The 26,107-nt window shown below is 45.1% G+C and overlaps 5 protein-coding genes across 17 annotated transcripts; 2 read left to right on the plus strand and 3 right to left on the minus strand.

Moving 5' to 3' along the window:
* The first annotated feature begins 454 nt into the window (after positions 1 to 454).
* Positions 455 to 9,856, plus strand: LOC122623558 (phosphorylase b kinase gamma catalytic chain, skeletal muscle/heart isoform). Of its 9 annotated transcripts, XM_043802779.1 has the most exons (12): positions 455 to 610; positions 1,165 to 1,330; positions 1,628 to 1,737; positions 1,842 to 1,979; positions 2,516 to 2,694; positions 2,761 to 3,045; positions 3,109 to 3,199; positions 3,762 to 3,898; positions 3,957 to 4,054; positions 6,098 to 6,634; positions 8,870 to 9,028; positions 9,091 to 9,856. In XM_043802779.1, the coding sequence occupies exons 4-12, from the start codon at positions 1,888 to 1,890 to the stop codon at positions 9,223 to 9,225; spliced, it is 1,713 nt and encodes a 570-aa protein (XP_043658714.1). In that variant the 5' UTR covers positions 455 to 610; positions 1,165 to 1,330; positions 1,628 to 1,737; positions 1,842 to 1,887; the 3' UTR covers positions 9,226 to 9,856. The 9 variants fall into 9 exon arrangements, with proteins under 9 accessions (XP_043658714.1, XP_043658713.1, XP_043658719.1 ...); XM_043802778.1 differs by lacking the exon at positions 1,628 to 1,737; XM_043802785.1 differs by lacking the exons at positions 1,628 to 1,737; positions 6,098 to 6,634 and adding an exon at positions 4,781 to 4,864 and having other exon boundaries at positions 456 to 610; positions 9,091 to 9,823.
* On the minus strand, positions 9,813 to 10,530 carry LOC122623560. The gene is made up of 2 exons (XM_043802788.1): positions 10,318 to 10,530; positions 9,813 to 10,234 (listed from the first exon to the last, which is right to left on the minus strand). Exons 1-2 carry the CDS (start codon positions 10,427 to 10,429, stop codon positions 9,999 to 10,001), a joined length of 348 nt encoding a protein of 115 aa, XP_043658723.1. The 5' UTR covers positions 10,430 to 10,530; the 3' UTR covers positions 9,813 to 9,998.
* Positions 10,531 to 11,374: 844 nt separating this feature from the next.
* LOC122623498 (alpha-(1,6)-fucosyltransferase) lies at positions 11,375 to 14,859 on the minus strand. The gene is made up of 4 exons (XM_043802694.1): positions 14,150 to 14,859; positions 13,198 to 13,747; positions 12,571 to 12,995; positions 11,375 to 12,506 (listed from the first exon to the last, which is right to left on the minus strand). Exons 1-4 carry the CDS (start codon positions 14,392 to 14,394, stop codon positions 11,867 to 11,869), a joined length of 1,860 nt encoding a protein of 619 aa, XP_043658629.1. The 5' UTR covers positions 14,395 to 14,859; the 3' UTR covers positions 11,375 to 11,866.
* Positions 14,860 to 15,086: 227 nt separating this feature from the next.
* Positions 15,087 to 19,962, minus strand: LOC122625369 (protein bfr2). 5 transcript variants are annotated; one of them, XM_043805514.1, is made up of 3 exons: positions 19,512 to 19,962; positions 17,697 to 18,755; positions 15,087 to 17,314 (listed from the first exon to the last, which is right to left on the minus strand). In XM_043805514.1, the coding sequence occupies exons 2-3, from the start codon at positions 18,493 to 18,495 to the stop codon at positions 16,467 to 16,469; spliced, it is 1,647 nt and encodes a 548-aa protein (XP_043661449.1). In that variant the 5' UTR covers positions 18,496 to 18,755; positions 19,512 to 19,962; the 3' UTR covers positions 15,087 to 16,466. The 5 variants fall into 5 exon arrangements, with proteins under 5 accessions (XP_043661449.1, XP_043661447.1, XP_043661450.1 ...); XM_043805512.1 differs by having other exon boundaries at positions 17,697 to 18,758; XM_043805515.1 differs by having other exon boundaries at positions 19,429 to 19,962.
* A 2,691-nt stretch (positions 19,963 to 22,653) lies between these two features.
* Positions 22,654 to 25,582, plus strand: LOC122623583 (thioredoxin domain-containing protein 5 homolog). Its single transcript, XM_043802815.1, has 3 exons — positions 22,654 to 22,927; positions 24,059 to 24,461; positions 24,526 to 25,582. The coding sequence occupies exons 1-3, from the start codon at positions 22,731 to 22,733 to the stop codon at positions 25,180 to 25,182; spliced, it is 1,257 nt and encodes a 418-aa protein (XP_043658750.1). The 5' UTR covers positions 22,654 to 22,730; the 3' UTR covers positions 25,183 to 25,582.
* The last annotated feature ends 525 nt before the right edge of the window (positions 25,583 to 26,107 follow it).

Genomic DNA, 26,107 nt, shown 5'->3' on the forward strand with positions numbered 1-26,107 from the left:
CATTCGGAAGAAAGCTAAGGAAAATGTAACATTTGCCTCATAATTATTATATACATTAGCGCTTATTGAATATTTTTTACAATTGTATTCCGTAAATAAATATAATATACATCAACGAGTCGCGTTTTTTAAGTTAAAGGCTATTCTCTTAAGCCACAGCAAACTTTTATAACAGTTACCTTCAAAAGCTATCATTGAATAATTGCTTAAAATCTATCAATTGGCTTACTGCGCAACTATATTCCGCTAAAAATATAAAATTATTACTTAGGGACGTATTTTAAATTTTTATGTTGCTTTTATCAGGGAGCAAGTATTGGCTATTGTGTCTTTGCTAACAGGTCTAAGTCTTTGCTAAGTGTGTGAGGGTGTCTTTGCTAACAATAAATAATCGATAGGCATCCGCAAGCTATCGATGTTGGAGATTTTCGTGAATACTCGATAGTATCGCGTTGGTATCGAGGCTAGTGCCACCTCCAGTTTTGTGATTGTGTCAAAAATACAGGGTTTTATTGTTGCATTTGCAATTTAATCCGATAAATATATATTTGGCGTGGAGTTATGCACGAGACGTCGTTGCCAGCGATTAGAGAGCCGAGCGGCCACACGTGTATGTGTTTCACTGGCGGTGCGTGCGCCAACTCCGCCAAAAAGCGTACTACTTTTAACCTTAGTTGACATTGAAATGTACCCGCTTAGTTGGATGTCCACGATGGTGCGTGTGTGTGTGTGTATATGTGTGCTGTGCGGCGTCTGTGTGCGCGAGTGTGTGTGATTGCAAAGGAGGATGGGAGAAACGAGAGCAGAGCAAAAACAAAAACAAAAGGAACAGAAACCTGCTGCACATAGTCGGTGCATGCGAGCCTGTGTGTGTGTGTGTGTGCGTGCAAGCAAAACAACTGCAAGAAATCAGCAACAGCAGTAAGAAGCAGAGAAACAGTATCAGTGATAAGGAGGCTAAACAACAACAACAGCAAAAGCAGCAGCAGCAGCAACGATAATGCACCCTTTTGAAATGCAAACAAAACAAAGCGTTGTAGTTGTGTAATCATTCACAACAGACACACACGCACACGCACACACACTTGTGTAATAATAAATTTTAATTCTATTATTTTTGATTTAATTTTTGCCTGTTATTCAAATCGATCTGTGCTTTTGCAGTTGGCATTCGTTATTAATTAAATCAGCCGCCAACAGCTGAGCGAGAGAGCAACAGAGAGCAACAGAGAGGGAGAGCGGCAGGAGAGGATCCCACTTCCAATCGAATCCGAATCCGGGAATCGAAAATCGGAGCAGCGCAGTCGGCAGCGCAGTTAGCAGAGGCTTGGTAATTAAAAGGAAAGACCGAACTGAACCGAACTGAACTAAACTGAAACGAAACGAAACGTTACGTTACGAACTGAAGCGACTGAAGAAACGAAAAGAAAAGAACGAAAGTCGGCAGAGTCGGAAAGTCGGAAAGTCGACTGTCGGCAAAGTCCCAAAGTCGGCAAAGTCGGAGAGTCGCAGTCTCAGTCGCAGTCGCCGAGACAGAGATTCCACTCGTGTCGCACGTCCGTTCGTTTCCACATTGTCGTTATAAAAATAGCAACGCCTTAAACGATCGCATCAACCTCATCAACAGAACACCACCAGAAATCACCGCCCCCTCCTCCTCCGCGTCCGCCGCCACCACCACCACCACCGCCACCGCATCCCATCACCATCATCTTCATTAGCAGGCAGCCCGACAGAGTAACTAACTGATCTTGATTGCGATCATGATCATGATCATGATCACTGTCATCATCATGTAATCCTTCACTTACCAATTGCTTCCCCACTCGCCCGCTAAACAGATTCCAACCTGCCGTTTCGGCAGCCGGCAAGATTTCACTAGATCTAATGGCCAAGGACGAGGAGGATGACCTGCTGCCCGACAAGGATGCGGCCAAGGGCTTCTATGCCAAATACGAGCCCAAGGAGATTTTGGGCAGGTGAGAATCGATAATCTATAGACAGTTGGCGGGACCTCAAACCCCTTATCAAATCCTTGAAAATTCATTAGAAGTATAATAGATCTTGCACTTATTTTTACTTTAAATAATTGATATTCTTGGCTTAGTTATTTCTGCCACTTACAGCCCTTTAGACCATAGATCTATTGAAACACGTATCATCAGAAAACACTACAATATCCAAAAAATTCCCATACTCTTACTGCTAGGTCTGCACCAATGCAGCTTTGCTAAATGGTGCCAAGTGAGTCAGCCTCCTCAGCCTTCCACTCTTTGCATGGAGCAATGGCATGGGGTGCTTTTCAAGCGGCGCCTGTCTGCCGGCCACTTCTCCGCCCACTCAAGCCTCACCAAAGATCACAATTTGCTAGGCAAATAGTAGAGACTAAGCGAAAACAAGGGCTAATTACATATTACAATTCTAGTGATTAGAGATTAGATAAATTCCCGATCATGGCAATGTCAAGTGCAGCAGAAGCAGAGTGGTTTATCTACATCCAATGTTTGTCTTACAGGGGCATCAGTTCGACCGTGAGGCGATGCATCGAAAAGGAGACGGGCAAGGAGTTCGCCGCCAAGATCATCGACCTGGGCGCCACCACAGAGGCGGGCGAGACGAATCCATATCACATGCTGGAAGCAACCAGACAAGAAATCTCAATACTGCGCCAGGTTATGGGACATCCCTACATAAGTTAGTTTCACATAGCACTCACATGTACACAATAACACAACTAACCATCTACATTGTCGTGCACAGTTGATCTGCAGGATGTGTTTGAGTCAGATGCATTTGTTTTCCTCGTGTTCGAGCTGTGTCCCAAAGGCGAGCTCTTCGACTATCTGACCTCTGTGGTGACGCTCTCCGAGAAGAAGACGCGCACCATTATGCGACAGATCTTCGAGGGCGTCGAGTACATACACGCCAAGAACATTGTCCATCGGGATCTGAAGCCCGAGAACATCTTGCTGGACGAGAACCACAACGTAAAGATCACGGACTTTGGCTTCGCCAGGCAGCTGCAAGAGGGCGAGAAACTTACAGGTAACTATTACCCACTTTCAATCTTTCTTTGCTAAGCTTTACTATGTACTTTCCCCACATCAGATCTGTGCGGAACGCCGGGATATTTGGCGCCCGAAACGCTCAAGTGCAACATGTTCGAAGGATCCCCCGGCTACTCGCAGGAAGTAGACATGTAAGAACGAACAAGCTAGCCATTTATTAACACATTATACCTTTTTTGGCTCAAGTAATTCAAAGAAGTAATTTAAGCACAAAAAGTGTCAGATATATGGTAATACGAATTGTCTGCTCGAATTACAAAATTGCTTATGGTAATAGCAAGTGTTATTATTAATTTTTTGCTTACATAAATATAAAAGAAAGGTCTATATGCTCCCATCGATATTAGACCCATTTTCCACTTCTTTTTTTCTAGACGCAAATTTGCTGATAGTTGTTTATACATTGCTTTACTAGTGTTTTTCGCGTCAGGCGATTTGTTTTGATCTTTAGGTGTGCATTTTAATAAATGAGTCACAAGCAGAAAGGCATAATAATAATCTGAAATCTGAGTAGTTCCGATGCCGACGTCTATTTTTCTTCGGTTCAGCAAAACGCAGGGCTTTTTGTATTTTTCGGTTCTTGAACGTTTCCCACTGATATCTACGTTACTTGGTTTCAGCAGAAATTTAAAATAGGAAAAATTGACACCTTTTACCCATTTCTTTTTCGATTTCTTTTTTATTGTTTTGCAGATGGGCCTGTGGCGTGATTATGTTCACGCTGCTCGTCGGTTGTCCACCTTTCTGGCACCGCAAGCAGATGGTCATGCTGCGGAATATCATGGAGGGCAAGTACAGCTTCACCTCGCCGGAGTGGGCTGATATTTCAGGTTGGTCCAATGATATACACATGCCAAACGTATGCTTATTTATCTCGATTGATTGCAGAGGATCCGAAGGATCTGATACGCAAATGTCTAGTCGTTGATCCTGCGCAACGTATCACCGTCAAGGAAGTATTAAGACATCCATTCTTCAACCAAATGGTAAGTGCCGGCATTGTTGGCAGCCGCCGGGCTCCAATTACCACCACCACCACCACCACAACTACAACAACCACCTGTACAAGAGGAAAATCAGTCAAATTAGTTCAATTAGTCGCCAAGAATGAGGTCCGCCTTCGAGTCGCCTTTTGTGTTCGGGCAGCAGTCTATATAGTTTTCCGGGTTCCTGTTCTTGTACATAGATACTAGATCTCTAGTTGATGGGCTTAACCTGTGGAGGGGATCTTCTACACAACCAACCCACCCAACCAACCAAACACCTGGCCCTGCAAATGTTCCTAAACACAATGTACACCTAAGAACACACACTCTGATGGAAAGAACACACCTGTGACTCACAAACCACTCACAACAGCCTATTAACTGCTTCTTCTTACTGTTACCTCCTAAAATTACGATTATGATTTATGATTCGGTTAGGGTAGCAGCCCAACCACCCGTAGTTTAGTCCCATTGTCAGATATATGGCCTGACAGGATCTGTCATTAGTTTGGATCCCCCCCTCCAAAAAGAAAAAAAAAGAAACCCTTCGGGCCCTCTTATGCAGCACTTCGCGTTTTGTTAACTTTTTATTTTTATGATTACTACTTATTATACCAAACATTTTCTCTCTTCTTTTCCTTACATATAAACTATATATCAAATCGAATCCAATTAATTTTAAACGAACCCAAACGAACGATAACGAACACACACTACTATCGATAGCTGTTCGAGCAAAACATTGATGGCCTCAAGCGCAGCCTGTCGACCAAGTCCCGACGAATGAGTCGCATCACTGAGATCGCACTGGTAACGAACCGTTCCCGGACTAACCCAAGCTCTCTCTTAATCTCTCTGTGCTGTGTGTCTCCGTGTCCATTTAATATCGGAGCCGTAATCGTAATCGCAATCGCAATCGCAATCGCTGTAATAACGATGATCCCGATAATAACGATAATCCCGATAATCAAACAATCGGGCCGGCAGACCCAACTCATGACCATATATGTATATGCAACCCTGCCGGCCCAGCATTCGTGTCTGTGTTCCGTTGCATTCTGTTCTGTTTCGTTCTGTGCCGATCTAATATAACCCAGCTAAACTGTACATCATAGTGCATATCAATTGTATACTATACACATTTACTTATTTAAATACCGTTCAGGTCATCTGTGCCAAGCATAATAACTTTTATTCGACAATGTTCAGCGAAAAACGAAACGAAACGACAACTAAAACTAAAACGTACCTGATCTGCTTCGTTTTTGTTTGCATCTGATTTGATTTGCTTGTCGACTGATCGATGCCCCATGATGATAACAAAAAAATATTAAAAAAAAAACAAAAAAACCTCCTCTAATCCCATTTCTTGTTGTGTTCGATGTTGTTGTCGATTTTGTGTGTTTTTTGTACAAATCAACCGATTGCCCCGATAACTAAAAACGATAACACACGTCTGCAGCTCAGCGCTCGCCATTTGAATCATAATCTGTTAAGTGAATAACTGTGTCTGCATGCCAACCGTCCAACCAATCAAAACCAAAAAATCCAGCAGGGTTTCCCTTTTCCCAACCTCCAAAGAAAAACCCCAATTGCCTATTTTGAGTCACTGCATGCCAGCGTGCATTAACCATTTAGTCAGCGAGAAGAAGGAGAAAAAGGCAGTGAGATTTGAGGATAGTACCCCCATATCTTGAAGAATTTGCAAAGTAAAATAATAGAACAGAGTACAATTCAAGGCATGGAATCAAGGTGCATATAAGTATGAAAAACGAAGGTATATATTATATTAGGCCACTGTATTTAGACTGTAAGTTGAGTCCACTGTAGGTATTGTATTCATGTATATACTCGTACGTATAAGAACGCCCTGATGCACCCACTTTTGATTTAATCCCCATGACTGATATACCAATTTTAATTTCTTCCGCGCCCACTCTGCTGCTGCCTCTGACCACCCTCCTGCCCACCAATCTCATCCCTCCTCCGCCTCCGCCTTCGCCTCCGTTTTTTGTTTGCCAATCGCGGTGTCGACGGGATCAGGTGTTAATGGGTGACCGCCGACACACGGCCCCGCCCACCGCGGCCGCCCACTCGAGCAGCAGGTACCTGTTCAATACCGAGGCGCCATCGTACCGCTTTGGGCAGCTAAACAGTTGCAGTGGCGGTGGCAGTGGCAGTGGCGCCCCCAATTATCTGTACTGTGCGCCACAGAGCTCCTACTCGTCGAATCGAATGCGCGACGGGCCGCTGGACGATGCAGCTGCCAGTGCATCCGCCACCTGCCATGCCATGTCATCCAACGCCTCCTCCACCTCGTACGCCACCAGTGCCAACAGCACCGCCACCGCCGCCACGAACTCGGCCCTGGCATCTAGCTCCTTGGCATCCGCGTCCTCCCACAAAACGCTCACGGCGACGGTCTACTATCAGCAGCAGCCGCAACAGCATCAGACGCAGCAGCAGCAGTACCAGCAGCAACAGACGACGCAACTGCCGGTGCAGTTGCAGTTGCAACATCCACAATTGCAGCCCGGTGGCGATGGCAAGCAATCGGTGTATGCACCTCCTACAGTGCAGGCAGGTTTTCCATTAATACTCTTTGAACTTGCTTACCTTACCCATTCACGAATGGCCCAACGGGCGGTGGCAGGAATCGCTAGGGAAACGTTAAATTGCATACCACAGACCTGGACGAGTGTGCCCCACCACTCTAATCGAATTTAATGAGATTATTGAATTTACTTTTTAATTGACATATTTTGTTCCCCCTTTTTTATATTTAAATGAGAACTTGCGTTCATTTCCGTTCAAACACTTCGTTGTTTGCATTCTACTTGTTGTAAATTTAAAAGTATCTTAATAATGACATCAACTTTTGATCACTATATATGTAAAGTCACTTTATCAGTCAGTTTTGTGTGGAATTTTTCGTTTTTGCTAACGTTTTTTGACAGCCGCGTGGGTTATGCCTAATATTTAGTTGCCACACGTACTATTACCGATTAATTTCTAGTGCTTTTAGTTGATTCGAATCAGTCCACTCCACTCCATAAATCATCAGAGACAAGCTGCACTCGATTTTCACCTCCAAAGTATCATTCACCCATCACCCCTCTCACTCCCACTCATCCACACGCGCAGCATATCGTTCGGCTGTCTCTTTCTAAATGATGCTCGATCCCTCGATGGATCGTATGTTAATATCTACCGACCGATCGATCGATCGATCAGCCGCTGCTTTCCACCCAAAACCCACCCATCTACTACCACCCGTCCACTATTTAGCATAAGATTTTGAAAGTAGCTCTACCTCTGCATTATACTGTTACTATTACTATTACTATTACTATTATTGTATTCTCTTATAGCTGACACTTAGTCATATCATAGCGAGTAAACACTATGTTTGTATTATATGCACCTTTCTCTAGTACATATCTCTCGGGTGAACTGGATGATATTTACAAGAACTGTATGTAGTAGTTGACTTGCTTCTGCCTTTTACACCTCTGTGTGTAGCGTTAGCCTATAGTAAATCGTATATATACCATCTATAGATCGTATATACATATGTAGATCACTAATCCATTCAGTGTCTCTCATTTGTCTCTGTGTCTTGTGGAGGATAGTTTGTCAGGATAGTTTGATAAGCTAACTAGCATGTTAGACTTAATTATGATTAATCCCCCATTAACACCCCCATTGTGTATATACACGCAAAGAAAAAACTATGGTGCCTTTCGATCGTTCAACTAAAGTTATTAACCATTGCTTCTAAATTTCTAATCTAAAGTGTCAATTCTATGGTTTCTACGGCTTTATTTGGCTAATATTATATATTCGGATTTAATACTCGTTTGTGTGCATATACTGCCCATTTATAATCGTATCAATTATAAAATAACGCCAAAATCGATTCACTGACGAATTATTTTGTTTAATTTCTCCTCTGTTGATGATGTTAAACACGTTTTGTTTGTGTGTCATGTTCTCTATATTGTCAGAGTCTCAACGCCCTTATAAGATGTGTGTCTATAAGTCGGTGTTGTGGAGACTCCCTTGTGAGTAAACCAAGTCAAAGTGAGATAGATTTGCATATAGTATTTTATCCATACAACCACGCCCACTCCGCATACCTAAAACACACTCAAATCGTCTATGTTGTATGTATGTATATTCATTCGTTCGATCTGCATAATGCCACACATGTGAATATATATATGTATTGTTGAATGGTAATACCTCAAAAATGTTTCTCTGACTGTAATTGACCCCGCTAACCCATTGCCCTAACCTCTGACCCCTGACCCCTGACCCATGACCCATGACCTTTGGCTAATGGCTTTCGGTTATGGCTTTGTTGTCTTCTGTTTACCGCTTAACCTGCTTAACCCATCTAAACACTCGAAAAGAATGTAACTAATGCCACCCCGAATCACTAACGCTCATCCATCGAAACACTGACCCCGATGTTGTACTCACTCCACTAACAATAACACCCAAAAGTGGACTAACACTGGGCACTCGAAACATATCGCTGTCCCCGATCCGTGTTGTTCTTCTTCTTCGTTTGTCCGAGGAGGTAACCATTAACCACTAGGCTATAATCCAATAGTCCAATAGCAATTGCTAACCACGAGACGAACTAACCGAAACCGTAACCGTAACCTAACACCCCCTAACCCCCCCGCTGATTTAACCCATGGCGTGTGCACCTCTAACCCAAACACGAAGCCAAAAGAAAGAGATCAATCCGCAATGCCGTGTAGCCAGTTGGTTTAATCCGTATCCTTCGTCCTCTCTCACGTTTAGCTGCGCAAACAGAGTCGCTTCAACGCGCGCAAAAAGTTCCAATTCGCCATACTCGTGATACGGGCCGTCATCCGGATACGGCGGCTGCGCTTCACCGCCGAGCCGCTCCACGTTGAGGAGGCCATCCGGGATCCGTATCGCGTCAAGGTTCTGCGCAAGGTGAGTTATAATGATCTATGGTATCTATGTGGAATGTATGTACTCATGCTACTTTCTTGCAGGTCATCGATGGCTGTGCCTTCCGTGTCTACGGACATTGGGTTAAGAAGGGCGAGGGCCAGAATCGGGCCGCCCTCTTCGAGAATACTCCGCGCACCGAGCTGCACGCGCTCTACATCAACAATCTCAGCCGATAGGAGGCGGTCGGGCGGCGGGGCGTGGTCGCTGAGCTACATAAGCACACACAAAAACACACACAAAACACCCACAAAACCACCCACACTCACAGCAAACAGAAGAAAAAATAAGCGAAACCCAAGCTAGCAAGCAACCAAGAAACGAATTAGCAAAAGTTACTATGAAAAACAGGAAATTGCGATTGCAATGGAAGAAAGAGAGACAGACACACCAAAAAGGATGCAATCTAACCATTCGGATTCGCCTCGTTCTGGACGGAGAGCCAACTAGTAGCAACATTACCTCTCTGCCTTCTTCGTCCTTGTGATTTTGTTGAAATACTTTTTTTTTAATTGATTTTATTATGTTTTATGCGCCAGCCATCTAGTGTAATCAGTTAGTAGTGTAGCGTCGAATCGGGCCATATATTATAACCATGCCCAGTGGTGGTGTACCATATTACCCGACGCCAGAACGAGCCGAATCGGATATTGGATATTGGATATCGGATATAGATGAGATAGGTAGCTAGGTAGATCCAAACCTTGTCTCACCATCCTCCAAAAACCCAACTAAGCCCACACAAGCAAGCGTACATGCATATGTATTTTCTGTTAATGATTCTATTAAATTATTTAATTGTATTGCTAAGCGTTTACATTTTAATTGTTATGTTGTAGTATACACAATAAATAAAAAAAAAACAAACAAAAAAAAACATGGATCGAGGTTAAAAACAATACCATTGCATAGGTGAGCAATTGTAGGATTAGTAGGATTGAATTAATTCGCTTTAGATGTGCTTCTCGCAATTGTATTTCCGCTCGCAGCACTCGGGAAAGTCGCGATTGATGTTCACAAAGTCGCGCTGCTTGCAGCCGGGTGGTGGAGCAACTGCATCACAGGTCTTGAAGGTCACCACGCCATCCGCATGGCACTCGGCCCGCACACACTGCAGATTCGGCGCCAGTCCCGTCTGTCCGGGCGACAGGATCGTGTGCGCGTCCAGCACACACTTGCCGGGATGCGCTGCAAGCAATGGAAGCGGTGGAGCATAAGGTAATTACATGGCATAGGAGTACGTTTGATCCCCTATTTGGGCACTAGCTCACCTGAATTGCTCAGTTTGACTTTGGCAACGGCCGCCTGGGCTCCTTGGCCGCCAAGGATGACGAGCAGGCTGAGGACGAGGAGTGCGGCAACGGCGGAGGTGAAGTGCGACATTTTGCTTGATACTGTCACTGGACTTTCGTTCTGGTAATCTCTGGTGGAACTCTGGATCGAGCGATGTTATCAACTGGGATGCTGGTGCGCAAGTGCTGCTGTTTGAGTCCCAGTGGCAATGTTTTATACGCAGCCGGGGGCGTCGGTTATCAGAAGGCGAAACTGAAAGCCAAAGCCCCCGGAATGAGGCGGCTTATCCGCTCCGCTCCAGCTGCCGACGACACCGACTTGACCTTGTCCAACGAGCGGAGCTCCTTTTTCCGATTCCCCGGCTGCCGGTTTAGCTGCCTGTTTGGCTGCTTTTTTCTTCTTGTTTTTTTCTGAATATTTGTGATCGTTTTTTTTTTTCACTTCCCTGCGGTTCATTGAGTACTTAATTACAATTGCCCACGCACACAGACGCCTTTCATTTATTTATGCACAAGCACACACATATATGTTTATTGTTATTATTCTTTTTTTTTTTTGGTTTTTTTAATCGTCGCTGTGGAAGCTTATCACGTTTCTCATTTTTTTCGGATTTTCGGCACCCGTTTCGGTTTGCTAAATTTTGTTTTTTTGGTTTTTGTGGGGAATTTTCTTGTTTTTGTGTTTTGGAATTCCTGCGGAGCTCCAGCGGGTTTACCGCCACCTGACTCATCGTCCCGAGGGCACGCATCTTCAATTTGCACTTTCACCGGCGCCACGGGGTTCTTGAACCGCCGCAAAGCCATCATAACAAACTGGTCCTTCAATACTCGATGGATATATAATATTGATGAATGATCGCTAGTATCATTCTCATTCTCAGGTTGAAGTGCCTTTCAACCCACAGGCTAATGTAATTGGTGTAAACGAACAACTAAATGCAAAATAACAAAAAGCTGTTGGTTTTGAACATCAAAAAAAGGCAATAGACAATCGTTTCTTTTTAAAACATTACTATTTATTTCTTTTAATTTGACGCTTGAATTTATCAGTTTTAGTTTTGTTTTGCGGCCTTTGTGTTTTCTTTGTTTTTTATTTTAACTATTTTACAGGTGATAGACTATATTGCGCTTAGTGAAACTACATGCACTTCTATATATAATTTATTTATATATATAAATATATTTATGTATATTCTTGTCAACATAATTTCTTCGGCTTTCGGCTTACATTTTATTAAAAGACTTGTACAAATGCAGAATTAAAATAAGATTCGGAATTGGAATCGCTATCAGAGCGTAAAAGTTCGTAGACGAGAACAAGAAGAAAAAGTCACAAAGTATTGATGGACAAGTGACAAGTACAGAAAGAGCGAGATTTCATTTGAGATTCTGGACATTCGATAGATTCTGGTGATGCTGATCCGAGCCGAATCGAACTGCACCATGGAAATTCCAGGTGGAATGCGGCATATAAGATTTACAGATCAATCAACAACATGGCCGAGAAAGGAGAGCTGTGAGCAGCGAACTAAATGCCCGCATAGAGAGGCAGCTTGGCGGTGTCCACCTTCTCCTCCACTTTGAAGGAGGGGAATAGGCCGCCCTGGTTGGTGCGGGTGTTCTTGCCCTTGGAGTTGCCATCCCAGTGGTTACCAGCCACTGAGACTAGGTCACCAACACGCAACTGTAGATCCTCGTGCGTGCGTGGCTTGTGGGCGATAACGACGCGACGATTGTGCGCATTCTGACCTCCGTAGTAGTATATGTCGTCCAGCGACTTGAACCGATGCGCTGCATCCGGATACATCGTCTGCATTATCTCGTACGCCACGCGACACACCTGCGACGAGAAAGTGCACACCAGATGATCGGACATGGATAGCAGATGGATATCCAAAATGATCCCGTTCAGGGCCGTGTCCGTGTAACGTGTGGAAACGGACGCCATGCGCGCCACCTCCGGATCGCCAATGATCTGGTACTGTGGGTACTTCCTGCGAGCCTCTTCGATAACCTGAGCATCATCCGACGCGAGGAATATGCGGCGAGCCACAGTGCTGCCATTTACCTCCAGCGTGCGGTAGTAGTCCTCGACATAGGTCATGTACTCCTCCACACTGTGGCAGGCCGCCTCTGTGCCCACTTTGTCCGTGCGACGGACATGAACGCTGTTGGAAAAAAACACCGAATATTTAATTTCTTCAAGAGAAGGAAAAGTCTTAGTGCACTTACCCAACGATGGGACGCTCCCATCCCAGATTCCGCATGCCGGCGGTAAGGAAATCCCGCGTCGTTGGTTGCGGTCGGAGCAAATACTTAAGGAACTGACCCACCCACCAAACGATGGGGTCTCCATGCAGACGCTTAAGTCTCGGCGCCAGATCCTCGGGAACGGCGAGCGGCAGGTACGGCGGTCTCGGCATGAGCGAGTCGATGATGGGCAACACCAGCACCTGGGTGTTCGGCTTGCCCGGCCAATTGTATGTGTTGGCGGTGCCCGCGTCATGGCAGCTGTTGGACACCGGCTGGAAGACCTCCTCCCAGCCGCCCTTGTGATACCGCCAACCGCGGGATTTTAAGATGAGCGTCCGCTCGGTGGCATAGGCCACTATAAAGCAATACACCACATGGTGCAGTTGGCAGCCGTAGCCACAACCCTGGGGATTACCAACATAGGAATTAGACAAAGTCGTCGATAAAAACATGTGAATGCAGTTATAAATAGTTAACTATATAACTAATAGCAAGCAGATTAAATGATTTCCTTGTTGGTATAAGCCAAGGAAACCATTTCGTAGGAATTTACTGACAAGTAAATTGGCTTTATGGTTACGGAAAGATTAGCTCTATATAACGCACCTTGTTGAGCTTGCAGACCAGCTTGCGCGCATTCTGGCAGTCACTGGGATTCTGTAGGTGGTGCAGGCGCCGCTGTACCAAATCGCTCAGTTCGCGCGCCTCCTTGTGCCGCCAGGCTTCGTAGCCATCGGACTGACGCATTCGCTCCATATCGCTCAGCAGAGAACGCTTGTGCTCGGCGCCCTGCAGCAGCACCTGGTTGATGGACTCCTCCAGATCGGCACTCGCATGGCCGGCGACCACTGCTTTGCGCACTTTGCCCAGTTCGCTGCTGAAGAAGTTCCAGATCTCGCCAATGTTTGTCTGGATGCGTCGGCGCGTGAACTCGTACTCCAGGCTGGGCTCAAACTCGCCATGATCGGTGGCACCAGCCTCCAGATCATTGGGCGCTCCCTCGGCCACATTATTCCAACCGCGCAGATCAGCGGGCGCCGACTCGAACATGGATTCTGGTTCCGGGCCGCCGACCTCGGGCGCTAGCTTTGGATTCAGCGCATCGTTCTCCAGCCTTTGCACCAGTTTCAGTGCGCTCTGCTTGTCCAGTTGGTCACTGGAAACAAAGAGATGGGGGTTCAGGTTAGCAAAGCAGCTTATCGCATGTAATTCCGCCTACGTGCCATGCATAATTAGCCACGCTGCTAACAAATCAGAAAAGTGATGATCGCAACAGTGTACCTGGCAATGCTACAATGTTTCAGGAAACTATACATGGTAGAACTACGGTTGAAGCTTCTTTATTTCCATATAAAACGCGAACTGGTTATTGATTGATGTTAATCTCTTTGATATCACAGCTGTTGCGGTATTTAAAACTTTATACAAGTGCTTCAGAGCCCAGAAAACCATTATTTAGCTAAACTAAAGGGGGTTTTAATGCAGGCGAATGCGAACAATGATATTCTGCTGCCCCCGGCTGTATTCCCAGCTCCAGCCAGCTGTGTCAGCCACCTACCTCATCAACTCGTCGATGAGCTGTTTAAGCTCCTCGTTGCGCTGACGCGTGTGCTCCAGCATCTGAAGCGCCTGCGAGATGCGGCGGGCGTTTAGCTCACTCTCGCCGGCCGCCTGCTGCCCCTGCGTATTGGTCAGCTTGACCACAAACACGTAGACCAATCCGATCCAGGCCAGGACGAATATGATGAGGGCACGGGCCCACGAGTTGGCCGAAGCCCCGAATAGCTGACGCACCAGCAGCATGGCGGCGTTTCCACTGCTCCTCCTCCTATGGATTCTGCCCACCGCTCGCCGGGACCACAATCGATCTGCCAGGGGATCAAGGAACGGGGCACCGAACGGGGGGCGGACTCGGGAATGCGCTCTATGTGGACTTTGATGCGGAGCTGTTTCAATTCCGGCACATAGTCCCAATTAACTCCGATCCGGCCAGCGACCAAGGCGGTCCAATGACATGGTCGACGGGGATAGGGTTCCGCTTTGATTTATAGATATTGTATATATGCTATAGGATGTATGGTGGCCAGCTGCAATGCGAGTTTCATGCAGTTCGATCAATTCCAGAATGAAATTTCTGACTGGAGGAGGAGGCGCAAGTGAATATCGCTGATCGGGCTGGCCAGGTAGTCGTGGCAAAGTCAAATTAGGTGCGAAATTATTCTATATGTTTCCGTCCTGTTCTGTGTTTTCTTTTGATTAGCACTAGAGCTGTGTTGTCAACACACAATGTTATCGATATTCAGACATCGAAATATATATATACCCACCACTAGAAAAGCGCTGCCATATTCAGACAAGAACCTACCTAACTATCGATGAGTCGATGACAATGACGATAACGAGTTGCAACTGCTCTAGACGTAACGCTTATTCAAAACGTCAAATTAAAAAAAACTTATTGAAGTGATAAAACAATTGAAGATGCTTTGTGGATGTTTTCAGTTTTATGCCGTGTTTTCTTAATATTTCACATTTTATTTGGACTTATGCTACTAATAATAAAAATGATTATAATTTTCAGATGTGTTGTTATTTTCAAAGTTCCGACCGATCTGCGAGTTGTATGGGTCGTGGATAACGGGGGAACCACCCGTTAACGGCAACCCAGACCACCCGGAGATCGGACGACCTGCGCCGGGTGCAATCAAGATGCGGGCTTCTTATGCTTTTGTTTCTTCTCTTTTTTTTTGTGGAAATCAAATGAAAAGTGATTATCGTATAAATTATAAAAAATTCAGTATATGTAAAGTTAAAAAAAAAGTTGTACACATAAAATATAAATTATATTATTATAATTACGACCACAAAAATTTCTTAGTGTTGAAATGAGTTTTGTTTTGTTTCTTCCGAGTGTTTGTGTTTTTATGTGTGTGTGTGTGTGTGTGAAGAGGGGGTGTATTGTGTGTGCGGCGTGTTTTTTGAGTGAGAGAGATAGAGAGAGCGCGAGTAGCTGCGGGTCGTAGGTCGAGGGGGTGGAGGTGGTGGTGGGGCTTGGTTTATGCGACAAGTTTTGATTTATTATTAAATTTAAATACCTATGTATATAAATTACGTTTCTGTTTTATTATAATTATTGTTGTTTCCATCTTAATCATTTTGTTTTGTTTCGTTTTTTATTTTCTCATTTTTTTTTTGTTTTTTGTATGTAGTGGGCAACTGCGGCATTTGTAAATTTCTTTATATTTAAATGTTCCTTTTGACTGTGTAAAAATATCGATTTCCATCTGATCTTGTTTTGTAGTTACTATTCATGTATGCATTTGCTTTTCGTTTCAGTTATATTACGTTAACGCTGCATTCTGAACTCTCTTTTGCTGCTGCTGCTTTTGCTGTTTGTTCTTCGGATTCTTCTTGATCGGATTCTTCAGATTCTTCATCTTGGCGCGCTTCCTATGCTATTGAAATGTTGTTTGTGGTACTGCTTACTGCCTTCTGGATCGGGATCTTATATTCCGCTCTGATCTGATCGGTTATGTTTATGTTATATGTCGGGTTGTGTGTGTGTGGTGTCGTGTTGTGTGTATGAGAGTGGAGTGTGTTGGGTGTTCGCTTCTCGTTATATGTTGTATATATATATAATATATTATATGTATGTATAATTAGTTGCTTAATAGTAGAATTTCTTGAATGTTGTTGTGGTAAAGTGTAGGTAATGTTGCTCTATGTCTCTATGTCGACTCAACTGCACTACATACATATGTCTTTCCACCAGATACGCGGCGAAACGAACCGAACCGTGCCGAGCCGAACCGAACCGAACCGATCCCCGTTTCTGATCCGCATCCGTATCCGTATTTCGTATCCTCACCTCCGCCTCATTCGCTGCGCAGTTTCTTTAGCTCCGGTGACTTCTCCCCCACGCTCACACCAACTCCGCCGGCGTTCTTCAGCTCCATATCGCAGTGCAGGGCCGTACGCTTCTGGCCAATAGCTGGCGCCGAGTCTGCACCCGCTGACGCTACCGGCGAGACCGCATCCGCCACCTTCTTCGCCGCCAGCTGCTGCAGTTTACTGTCCCTTACAATGCCGTTGCTGCTATTGCTTTCGTCAGCCTCTAGCTCCGCCTCATTATCCTCCTCCTCGTCCAGCTCATCTTCCTCCTCGTCCTCCGCCTCATCCTCATCCTCGTCGCCCAGGACGCCGTTCCCGTTTCCGTTTCCATTGGCTGGTGCTGCAGTCGCTTTGCTGGCTGGCTGTGGTGCTGCTGTAACCGCTTCCTCTTCTGCCGATGGAGCCGCCTGACCATTGTTGGTGATCGAATTATTAGTTTTGTGGGGCTGGCTCGGCGCCTGTGTCTGATTCTGGGTCGAGTGCTGTGTCGGAGTCAGGATGGTCAGGCTGTTGGTCTTGGGCGGCGCCTCCTGATTACTTTCGGAGTCCGAGGCGAGCGGTGTTCCACCCAAACCGATGCCAATGCCCAGGGCTATGGGCTCGCCGTCCTCTGTGGAGGTGGTGGCCGTTGTCTGTGTGGTGCCATCGTTGTCATCAATGATCGGCTCCTGGGAGGTGGAATCGTTCGACACAAAGTTAGAGTCACCGTCCTGCAGGGCGGCGCCTACGGCAGCTGCGTTGTTCTTGGCTTCGCCCGACTGTAGAGGCGTCAGAGCAGCCGGGTTGGTGTTCTCGTTCTCTGTCTCCGATTCTGTAGCAGTGTTGCGACCGCCTGGGGATAGAAAGCATTGGGTTAGGCATCAATGGACAATTTGTTAACACGGCGAACTGCGGCCAGAATAATTGAAGAAAGAAACCTGGTGTTTGCTAACTGCGGTACAGATATTACCTATTTTACTGTAGTTGCCGTTAAAACTCATTGTTAACTTTACAATTCTTGCTCTTAAACTGATATGTAAACGTAAATACGTTTAACGAATATATTATAAATATGACAGATAGTTCATCTGCTACTGCAATACTATAACATAACTTTTAATGTAAAATTACGGATAGAGAGAGAGCTTGGTTTCTGCAAAAGATTACTCGTTCGAGTCTGGTGTTGTTCGTGTGAACACTCTAGCCGCAGCTGCCGGATCATCTTCACTGCTTACCTGCTCCCTGGCTTTCGTCGTCCAAATCGACACCCACACCGTCGTTGGTATCGTCGCCATCAAGCACCTTGCTGCTGCTTCCGTTTGTGCTGAGTGAACCGGTGCCAGTGGCGGAGGCGCCGGATCCCGGCGGCGGCATATCGTCGAGCATCTCGGGACTGAGATCGTTGGCCACATAGTGAGACCAGAGGGCCAGCTCCACGCGATGCGGCGACCAGTGCGGCGTATCCCCGCCCACCTCCGCATTGAGGCGCTCCACGGTGGACTGGATGTGATTGACGAAGTTGAGGTACTCCTTGGTGGTGTAATCGATGCCCTCGATCTCTGGTATGGCCATCAGGCACTCGTCGGCCATGAATGGTGCCGAATCGGGAGCGGCAGCCGCCAGCAGTGCACTGGCCATTGTGGTGCCGACGCCCTTGAGGTTCGATAAAGCTGTGATCGCCTGCTCTAGATTGGGCAGCTTGCGGAAGGCCTTCTTTGTCTCCTGGATGACGGCGCGCGGTGTGTTGACCTTGACCAGGTAGGATAGCTGCGGATAGAATTTGCCGCGCGACTGCTTCCACTTCATCGACTGGACGAGCTCATCGTATACCATATGCGCATCCTTGCCGCGTGCCTTAATCAATTTGGGCAGTTCATTCTGATACCACTGATCCAAGCGGATCAGCTCCTGCGGCTTCTTGCAGCGCTTCTCAGCCTTCAGCTTAAGAACCTGGGGATAGAGCTGGTAGCAATACTCGAACTGTGTGGTGCTCCCGTTCTCGAAGAACGAGACCGTCGCCTTGCCGTTGGACATCTTCTGCGGATGCGGATGTGTCGTTGTCGCCTGCTAATGATTGGTGGTATCGGTGTATCTCCGTATCGTGGTATCTATCTTCTTGGGGCCCAGGACGTTGGCTGATCCGCAAGTGCCCGGCTGGCTGACTGGCTATATATATATAAATATATATATATTTACTTAGGTGTAAGCTACTATATGTACGCCAAATCAATCTATTGCTGACGGTTTAATCTCCTGCTTTATCCTGTCCGTTCCGAGCTGCTCCTGTCAATGTACTGCTATTCGTGCGTTGAGAGTTCCCGGCAAGGAAGATGAGAGTACGTGAGAGAGTGCGAGTGCGAGAGAGGGAGCACGAAGAAGCAGCAAAGCAAAGAAGAGTGGAAGAAAAGAGAAGAAAAGAGGCACACAATTAGGTTTACAGTTACGATTACATATGCAAGGGGGATCGGTGGCATCGGGCGGTACTTCGATTGATTACTGTTAATGCTGCTGCTGCTGCGGCTGTGTCTCTGTTGTTTGTTGTATTTACTCAATTCGATAATCGCTCACTATTTGCCAAAAATCTGCTCGCTTCCTCCGCCGTGTGCACAACACACAAATCGAATTTTTACAGTGCCGTCGTCGGGTTCTTTTTAGTCCGCCATGCACTCACACAGGCAAACTGACAGGCACACGGACGGACAAACACACACACACACACACAACCAGCACACTCGCTCTCGCACACCCAAAGAGAGAGGCCGCTCATACACAGGCAAAAACACGCACACCACACACACACACACCGACTAAAACACACACGCACACACACTTATATACGAGGCAACAGCAGCAGCAGCAGAAAATTTCTTTTTCATCTAGGTTTTCGAAAAAATACGAACGCGAGCATTAAATAAACGAATGCTACTATTTTTTCGCTGTTGTTGTTTGTTTGTTCTTTTTTCGTACCTCTTGTCTTTTTGGCAAACGCTGAGAACAGCTTTTCACTAGCGCACTGCACGCACACAGATGAGTGGGTGAACAACAAATACCTTTTAGTTAGTCGCCGCCAGTCTTCCTTTCCGTCCACATCCAAACAACTACTCCAATGCTTTGCTGTTTTTCTGTGTTGCCTCTGCTTTGCTTCGCTTCGCCTCTGTGCTTGTGCTGTGTGCTTCGTGCTGTGCCCGTGCTGTGCTTCTTCTTCTTCTTCCTCTGCTGTTTCAGTCTCTGCTTCTGCTTTCTGCCTGCAGGGGCGTCGTTGACAACCGACAAATGAAAAGGGGGTAACTCTGTTCTCCAAATGAGCACGCCACAGAAAGCACAACAAAAAAGAAAAAGGATCGGAGCGGAGCAGAGCGTTGCAGCTGTGCGATGTGCTGCTAACTCGTGTGACGAGAATTGGGAATTGGGATTGCGAATGCGAATGGGAATGGGAATACGAGAAGCGAATATGGGAATGACGAACGACGACGAACCGGGAACAGGAGTTGTCGCTCTATCTCGCCCGCACTCGCTGCCCGAATGTATCTGTATCTCTCTGGCACCCTCGGCGTTCCATTTTGCCGGCGACGTCCGTGCTCTCTGCCGCCGCTCTGCCATCGCCTCTGCCGCTGCGTTTATGCGAAATGCGTTACACGAAAACCTGTTCAAAGCGGAGGCATAAACGCGGCTTTGTCGATCAACTTCCATGTCACAGAAAGTCTTGTTTGAGTTATAGAAACTTCGAGTACAAAATATTTATATTCCCGCAATGTTTACCCTTATTGGCATAGCTAATGCAATCAAGCTGTATGTTTTTAGAAATAGCAAGCTTGCACTGGAATTAACTTAAAAATATGTATCTCTATTTTCAGGGCCTTTAATTTAATCCGTACTTAGTTGAAAAATAAAAAGGAATGGGTTCTGTAATAATTAAAGAATTCACGATATTCTAGTGTAAACAGCTTGTTCGCTGTTTTTGTTGTGCCAGTTGCCAGCGGCAGCGGCGTCGTTGTGCCATTATTCATGAGGGGGTGCGTCAGGTTTGCTGAGTTTTACCGACTTGTTTGCGCAAAGCGAAATTATTTATGGCTCAGCACGAACAGCGATAGAAATGCATGCATACATATGTTTCTGGTTGGTTATAAAGTTGCCCTTACATGCAGTTAAGTGCTTATAATTTGTCTACTTGCACATATTAAATAATATACATAATTAATCGGCGGTTCGAGGGTTGCAGAATTTACAGAAAGAATTCGAGTGATCAAGAAGTAGTTATGTATATGTACATGTAGATACATATATATTTATATATATATATATAAATATCAAAAATATTATAAAACTGTTTTAACTTTCAAGCATTAACTAATTTGAGAACAGCTGCTGGTTCCATAATCGAGTACACACGTGTGCTACTCAAAGTCTAAGCTGAGAGAGCGGTCGAGCGGCAACTTGATATTTAAAAAACAGAACCCTACTTAGCAGTCGACTCAAGTTCGATCCCCCCGCAGGTACGCCCCTCAGTTCAGCTATCGCTCGTTTGCCTTTGCCGCCATCATTCGCTGTGGCCGTTTTTACCCTATTCGTTGTCGTCGTCGTTGAGCGACGAACAACATAGCAGCTGCAATTTAGCTGTTTCTGTTTGTGCCTTCTCTGTGCCTGCCATTCGCTCATTATACCCTTGCAGAAAGAACTATCGATATTTAAGATAGCGGTAATCCTATCCAATACATTATCAATACGAACAGCTTAATGGTTTTATATGTACTATAGTGCGAATTAATTGCCAATTCGATGAACTTTTAAAATAAGCCCTTAACAATTGCTTTATTTTTAAAGATGTTTAAGCGAAAACTAATTTATTTAATAAGCGATCGGACTATTCTAGTTTGTAGAGCACTAAAACGTCGGCTAGACGCAGATGGCTTCCTTTTCTCGTTTTGCCCCGCTGCTCTTTCACGCACACACACAAACGCACACATGCAGTGATGCATGTGCGACGCGGCGATATGCGTGCGATATATCGCATCGATACTCGATGCGGATGCCCATCTGTTTTGCGGCATTTTCCCGCTTTCCCTGTTGCAAAACCCGTTTTTCGAATTACAAAACCGAGTGTATTTCAAAAGTGATAATGATTAATTTTCTAAAATCCCCGCTGGAGAGCGGCATTCGTAGTGGTTGGATTTGTATTCTCTCTTTGCCATGTCACGGCTGTATGTATTAATCATTCGGTATACAAGCAACTTTTTCGCACACCCCCTCCCAAATTAACTACGTCTCTGTGTGTGCGATTCGCTCGTTTTTGTGTTTTGCCATTCTCGCTGTTTACGCACTAATACACACAAGTAGCTGTTCGACGTTGCCAGATCAGCAAGTTATGCGCTCAACGTTTTACCGGCTCAAGAGTGTTTAAAATTTGAAAAGGTATTTTGTTAGAGACAAAAAATAATATAATACAGGGTCCGGCACTCGAAGTGTAACCAATTGAAAAGGCCATAAATTCAGTTTGGAACATTACTTTTACTTGATTCAAAGAACAAAATGTGTAAAAATAATACAAAATTCAGAAACAATTTACTTTTGCTCGATATGAAAAACTTTTGCCTTTACTATGGCCTTCGCTCTCTGAAGTCTGACTTGTTGCTGCTTTGGTGTAAGATCATGCGCCTTTTGGATCTTATAAGGCTTGACCTTGAGATCATTTTTCAATATACGGCGGATGCTACGATCAGATATTTTCAGTTATTTCGCCATTTGATTTGCACTTCGTCGGGGATTTCGCTCATCTCAGGGGACGTTGCAGTCTTTTGATGACCACCTCCATGACGTTTTGCGATGCTACCAGTATGCAACCACACTATTACGTTTGAAATCCATTACGAATTTCTTTTTTCACGTTCACTCTTGGCAAAATGCTGTCGTCCACTTGTAAACAATACTCTGAACTGTCATTTAGCTAACTTACAGACAGCTGATGCCGGTGCGTAAGCTGCGCAAGCGGTCTGAAGTTGGTTACACTGTATAATACCATAATGGAATACGTAGAGTCTTTTTAGGATTTGGACAGCGTACAATTTAAGGGAATGTTTTATTTACTATTTGGGCACAACAGTCACAATAATGTAAGTTACCCCTAACATTTGTATTTACTTTTATCGATGATCAGCTGGCCCTGCCTATCGATAGCCCCATTGTGGCATCTCTAGTCTTATTCATCGAAATTTTATTTTGTATCCGGACGTGGTCCCCCAACATTTCAGATCTCTCCAAGCGTTTTGTGCATCATGTTGACCAGGTCCATTTTATCTGTGGCCGTGTGCGGCCTTCTCCTGTCGCCCCTCCTGCCCATCACCCGTGCGTCCCAGGAGGAGGACACCGCCAAACAGGCGGAGGACAAACAGTTCGCCGTGGAACTGGACCCGGAAACCTTTGACACAGCGATTGCCGGCGGCAATGTCTTCGTCAAGTTCTTTGCTCCATGGTGAGTTGCAATTCGTTTTGGGTTCCCCTCCCCTCCCCTTGATACCGCCCTGCGCCTACACTTTAACGAAATTAAAAGTCGGCGTCCCAAATTGGCCAACTTTTGCCGGCGAATCGCAGCGGCCCACATAGGTCGTTTATTTTATGTGACCAAGCCACGCACACATAATTATTAGTGGTGTTCTGGTTTTCACTTTCGTTTAATTTCTGGCAACATTAATATTAAAACTATTAACCAAATCCGGTTAATAATCAACAAGTATTTACTAAAATTAAATTTAGCACACAAAAGATTGTCCTTAAAGCTAGTTAAAATAACTATTTAATAAGAAATTGTAACAATGGCACTCTTTTTCTTATAGTATAACCATATAAACTATAAAAATTGCAAAACCAGTAATATCTTTTCTTTTCAAATAAGAAAACCCATCACAAATTTGGCGAAATACGTTTTGATTCCAAATCAAATTCTTTACTCTCAGAAATCCCAAAAAAAGTGGGAATCTGAAAACCAGAACACACCTTTTGTTAAATTTGGTATATTTGGGCTTGCATGAAATACCTGACGATCTTTAGTGACATAAATTCGTGATCCCGCCGATTTGGTCAAAAAACGGAAGATCCGTAGAACAGAAGATTCGTCATGTCTTTCGAGCAAATCGCACGTTCGCCGATAAGACGATCAAAGGGGCTTTGTTGTCCCCATGATTGACAAACTAAATACTCCAGATTTCGGCCACTATTATAGTTTCCATAGCGCCCGGCTCTCACGTCTTATCAAAAGCCATCACAATGTCTATGAGCTAATTTGATTAGGTTCAATTATGTTGCTAGGAAGTGCTCTGCGATTAGAGGGGGGAGTTTAAGGAAGCTCGAAATGCGATTCGGCATTAGCGGCAGATGATAAACTCTTTGTTCGGGACAAAGCGCCAAGTCTTATCGCTGTTCATTGTTTTGTTTTCCTTTTGTATGGGGGGAAAACAATGTGATTTTGACCGATTTATCGATTCCTATTTCAAAATCAATTTAATCTCAATAGATTATGGGCTATATATTGTTTCCTAATTGTGAGTCATACAAAATTTGTATCCCTTTCATATGCCATTATTAAATATTGTACATCTGTAAATAGGTGCGGCCATTGCAAGCGTCTTCAGCCCCTGTGGGAGCAGCTGGCCGAGATCATGAACGTGGATAACCCCAAGGTGGTCATCGCCAAGGTGGACTGCACCAAGCACCAGGGACTCTGCGCCACCCACCAGGTCACCGGCTATCCCACACTGCGCCTCTTTAAGCTGGGCGAAGAGGAATCGGTCAAGTTTAAGGGCACTCGGGACTTGCCCGCCATCACCGATTTCATCAACAAGGAACTGAGCGCACCCGCCGAGGCGGATCTGGGTGAGGTCAAGCGCGAGCAGGTCGAGAACCTCAATCTTGGCAAGGTGGTGGACCTCACCGAAGACACCTTTGCCAAGCACGTGTCCAGCGGCAATCACTTTGTCAAATTCTTTGCACCCTGGTGCAGTCATTGTCAGGTAAGCCAAAACAAGCAATGTCTTCTCGTTGAATACGTTTAACTGTGACATCCTTTCTGTACAGCGTTTGGCACCTACGTGGGAGGATCTGGCCAAGGAGCTGGTGAAAGAGCCTGCCGTAACCATCTCGAAGATCGACTGCACCCAGTTCCGTTCCATATGCCAGGACTTTGAGGTCAAGGGCTATCCTACTCTTCTCTGGATCGAGGATGGCAAGAAGATTGAAAAGTACTCCGGTGCTCGTGATCTGTCCACGCTGAAGGTTTATGTGGAGAAAATGGTGGGTGTGCCACTGGAGAAGACCGCTGACGAGACCGGCAATGAAGAGGAGGCCATCAAGGAGGTTGCCGGCAAGGAGGAGGCAGCCAAGAAGCTAGCCCCACAACAGCTGACTGGCGAGGAAGAGTTTGACCAAACCATTGCCGAGGGCATTGCCTTCATCAAGTTCTATGCTCCGTGGTGTGGACACTGCCAGAAGCTGCAACCCACATGGGAGCAACTGGCCACGGAGACGCACCAGGCACAGAGCTCCGTGAAAATCGCCAAGGTTGACTGCACGGCGCCGGAGAACAAGCAAGTGTGCATCGACCAGCAGGTGGAGGGCTACCCAACCCTCTTCCTGTACAAAAACGGTCAGCGCCAGAACGAGTATGAGGGCAGTCGCTCACTGCCGGAGCTGCAGGCCTACCTTAAGAAGTTCCTTGGCCACGACGAGCTCTAAATCGTCTGTCGGTTCACAGGGGATCAGCAGTAGTCGAATGATCAAATAATCGCCCGCCAAATTAACTGTAATCGTAATGTTTTTCTCCAGCATAAACCTCTGTGAGGAGTCCGCATTTAATCAATATAATCCAACAACTCCCAAAAGACAACGCGCTTTGCTGGAATTGACAAGTTCAATCTATGTTCCTTCGCTGTTTTTAGTTTTCGTCCTCCTTAGCTGAGTTTGTTAACCTTTTTTATGTATTTAGTGTTTACGTAAATGGGGCACGGGACTGTATGCGCGAAGAAAAGCCATTTAGCGTATTTTAATTTCAATTTTAAAATCATTTTGTAGCCTATGTTAAAGTCATTCTTAGGAAAATTTTTCAACACAAAAATAAATATCAATTGGAAAACAATAGCCTGCTGTTTAAAGTATTTTACGTTTGCCTAATGGGATATTTGCATAATTGTTTGGGAATAACCGCTATTTGATATTTCGAACAGAGCTGGAAACCAATTGTTTACGGTTTTTTTTAAATAAATATGAATATGCCAGTTATGTGCTAAGGTTTAAAGTGACTTATTCGTGTACTTTAAATATTTGTTTAACACACTTTAAAATCAATGTAGATTTTAATGTCCAATTGAAATTATATAACAATGGAGCGGACAGGAATTTTTCGAATTGAAATTCCAGCTGCGCGCCATTATGTCGATACTCTGAATTTAAACTACGATAACCATTTATCGATTTCAGATGTTGTCGAGCGTATCGCTATTTGATAACACTGCAATTTCGAAGAATCTTTATTTGGGCTGCCAGATCTACGTGATAGATAAATATAAACCGAAAATTGTTTTATAAATTGCATTTAAATAAATATTTTTTTTTTTTGTAGCATCGAATTGCGGATCCCTGGAAAATATTCAGCTTGATATGC

This window comes from Drosophila teissieri, chromosome X, assembly GCF_016746235.2.
Source record: "Drosophila teissieri strain GT53w chromosome X, Prin_Dtei_1.1, whole genome shotgun sequence".
Lineage (NCBI taxonomy): Eukaryota > Metazoa > Arthropoda > Insecta > Diptera > Drosophilidae > Drosophila > Drosophila teissieri.

Excerpts from the sequence above, each read along its gene's own strand:
- LOC122623583 (XM_043802815.1), top strand. The coding sequence starts at position 22,731 with ATGTTGACCAGGTCCATTTTATCTGTGGCCGTGTGCGGCCTTCTCCTG. Across the intron at positions 22,928-24,058 it reads GTCAAGTTCTTTGCTCCATG|GTGCGGCCATTGCAAGCGTC; the intron begins GTGAGTTGCAAT and ends ATCTGTAAATAG. Across the intron at positions 24,462-24,525 it reads CCTGGTGCAGTCATTGTCAG|CGTTTGGCACCTACGTGGGA; the intron begins GTAAGCCAAAAC and ends CTTTCTGTACAG.
- LOC122623558 (XM_043802779.1), top strand. The coding sequence starts at position 1,888 with ATGGCCAAGGACGAGGAGGATGACCTGCTGCCCGACAAGGATGCGGCC. Across the intron at positions 2,695-2,760 it reads TATGGGACATCCCTACATAA|TTGATCTGCAGGATGTGTTT; the intron begins GTTAGTTTCACA and ends TGTCGTGCACAG. Across the intron at positions 9,029-9,090 it reads GCGTCAAGGTTCTGCGCAAG|GTCATCGATGGCTGTGCCTT; the intron begins GTGAGTTATAAT and ends ACTTTCTTGCAG.
- LOC122625369 (XM_043805514.1), bottom strand. The coding sequence starts at position 18,495 with ATGTCCAACGGCAAGGCGACGGTCTCGTTCTTCGAGAACGGGAGCACC. Across the intron at positions 17,315-17,696 it reads CGACGAAAGCCAGGGAGCAG|GCGGTCGCAACACTGCTACA; the intron begins GTAAGCAGTGAA and ends TTCTATCCCCAG.
- LOC122623498 (XM_043802694.1), bottom strand. The coding sequence starts at position 14,394 with ATGCTGCTGGTGCGTCAGCTATTCGGGGCTTCGGCCAACTCGTGGGCC. Across the intron at positions 12,996-13,197 it reads TGGTCTGCAAGCTCAACAAG|GGTTGTGGCTACGGCTGCCA; the intron begins GTGCGTTATATA and ends GGTAATCCCCAG. Across the intron at positions 12,507-12,570 it reads TGGGAGCGTCCCATCGTTGG|CGTTCATGTCCGTCGCACGG; the intron begins GTAAGTGCACTA and ends TTTTTCCAACAG.
- LOC122623560 (XM_043802788.1), bottom strand. The coding sequence starts at position 10,429 with ATGTCGCACTTCACCTCCGCCGTTGCCGCACTCCTCGTCCTCAGCCTG. Across the intron at positions 10,235-10,317 it reads AGTCAAACTGAGCAATTCAG|CGCATCCCGGCAAGTGTGTG; the intron begins GTGAGCTAGTGC and ends CATTGCTTGCAG.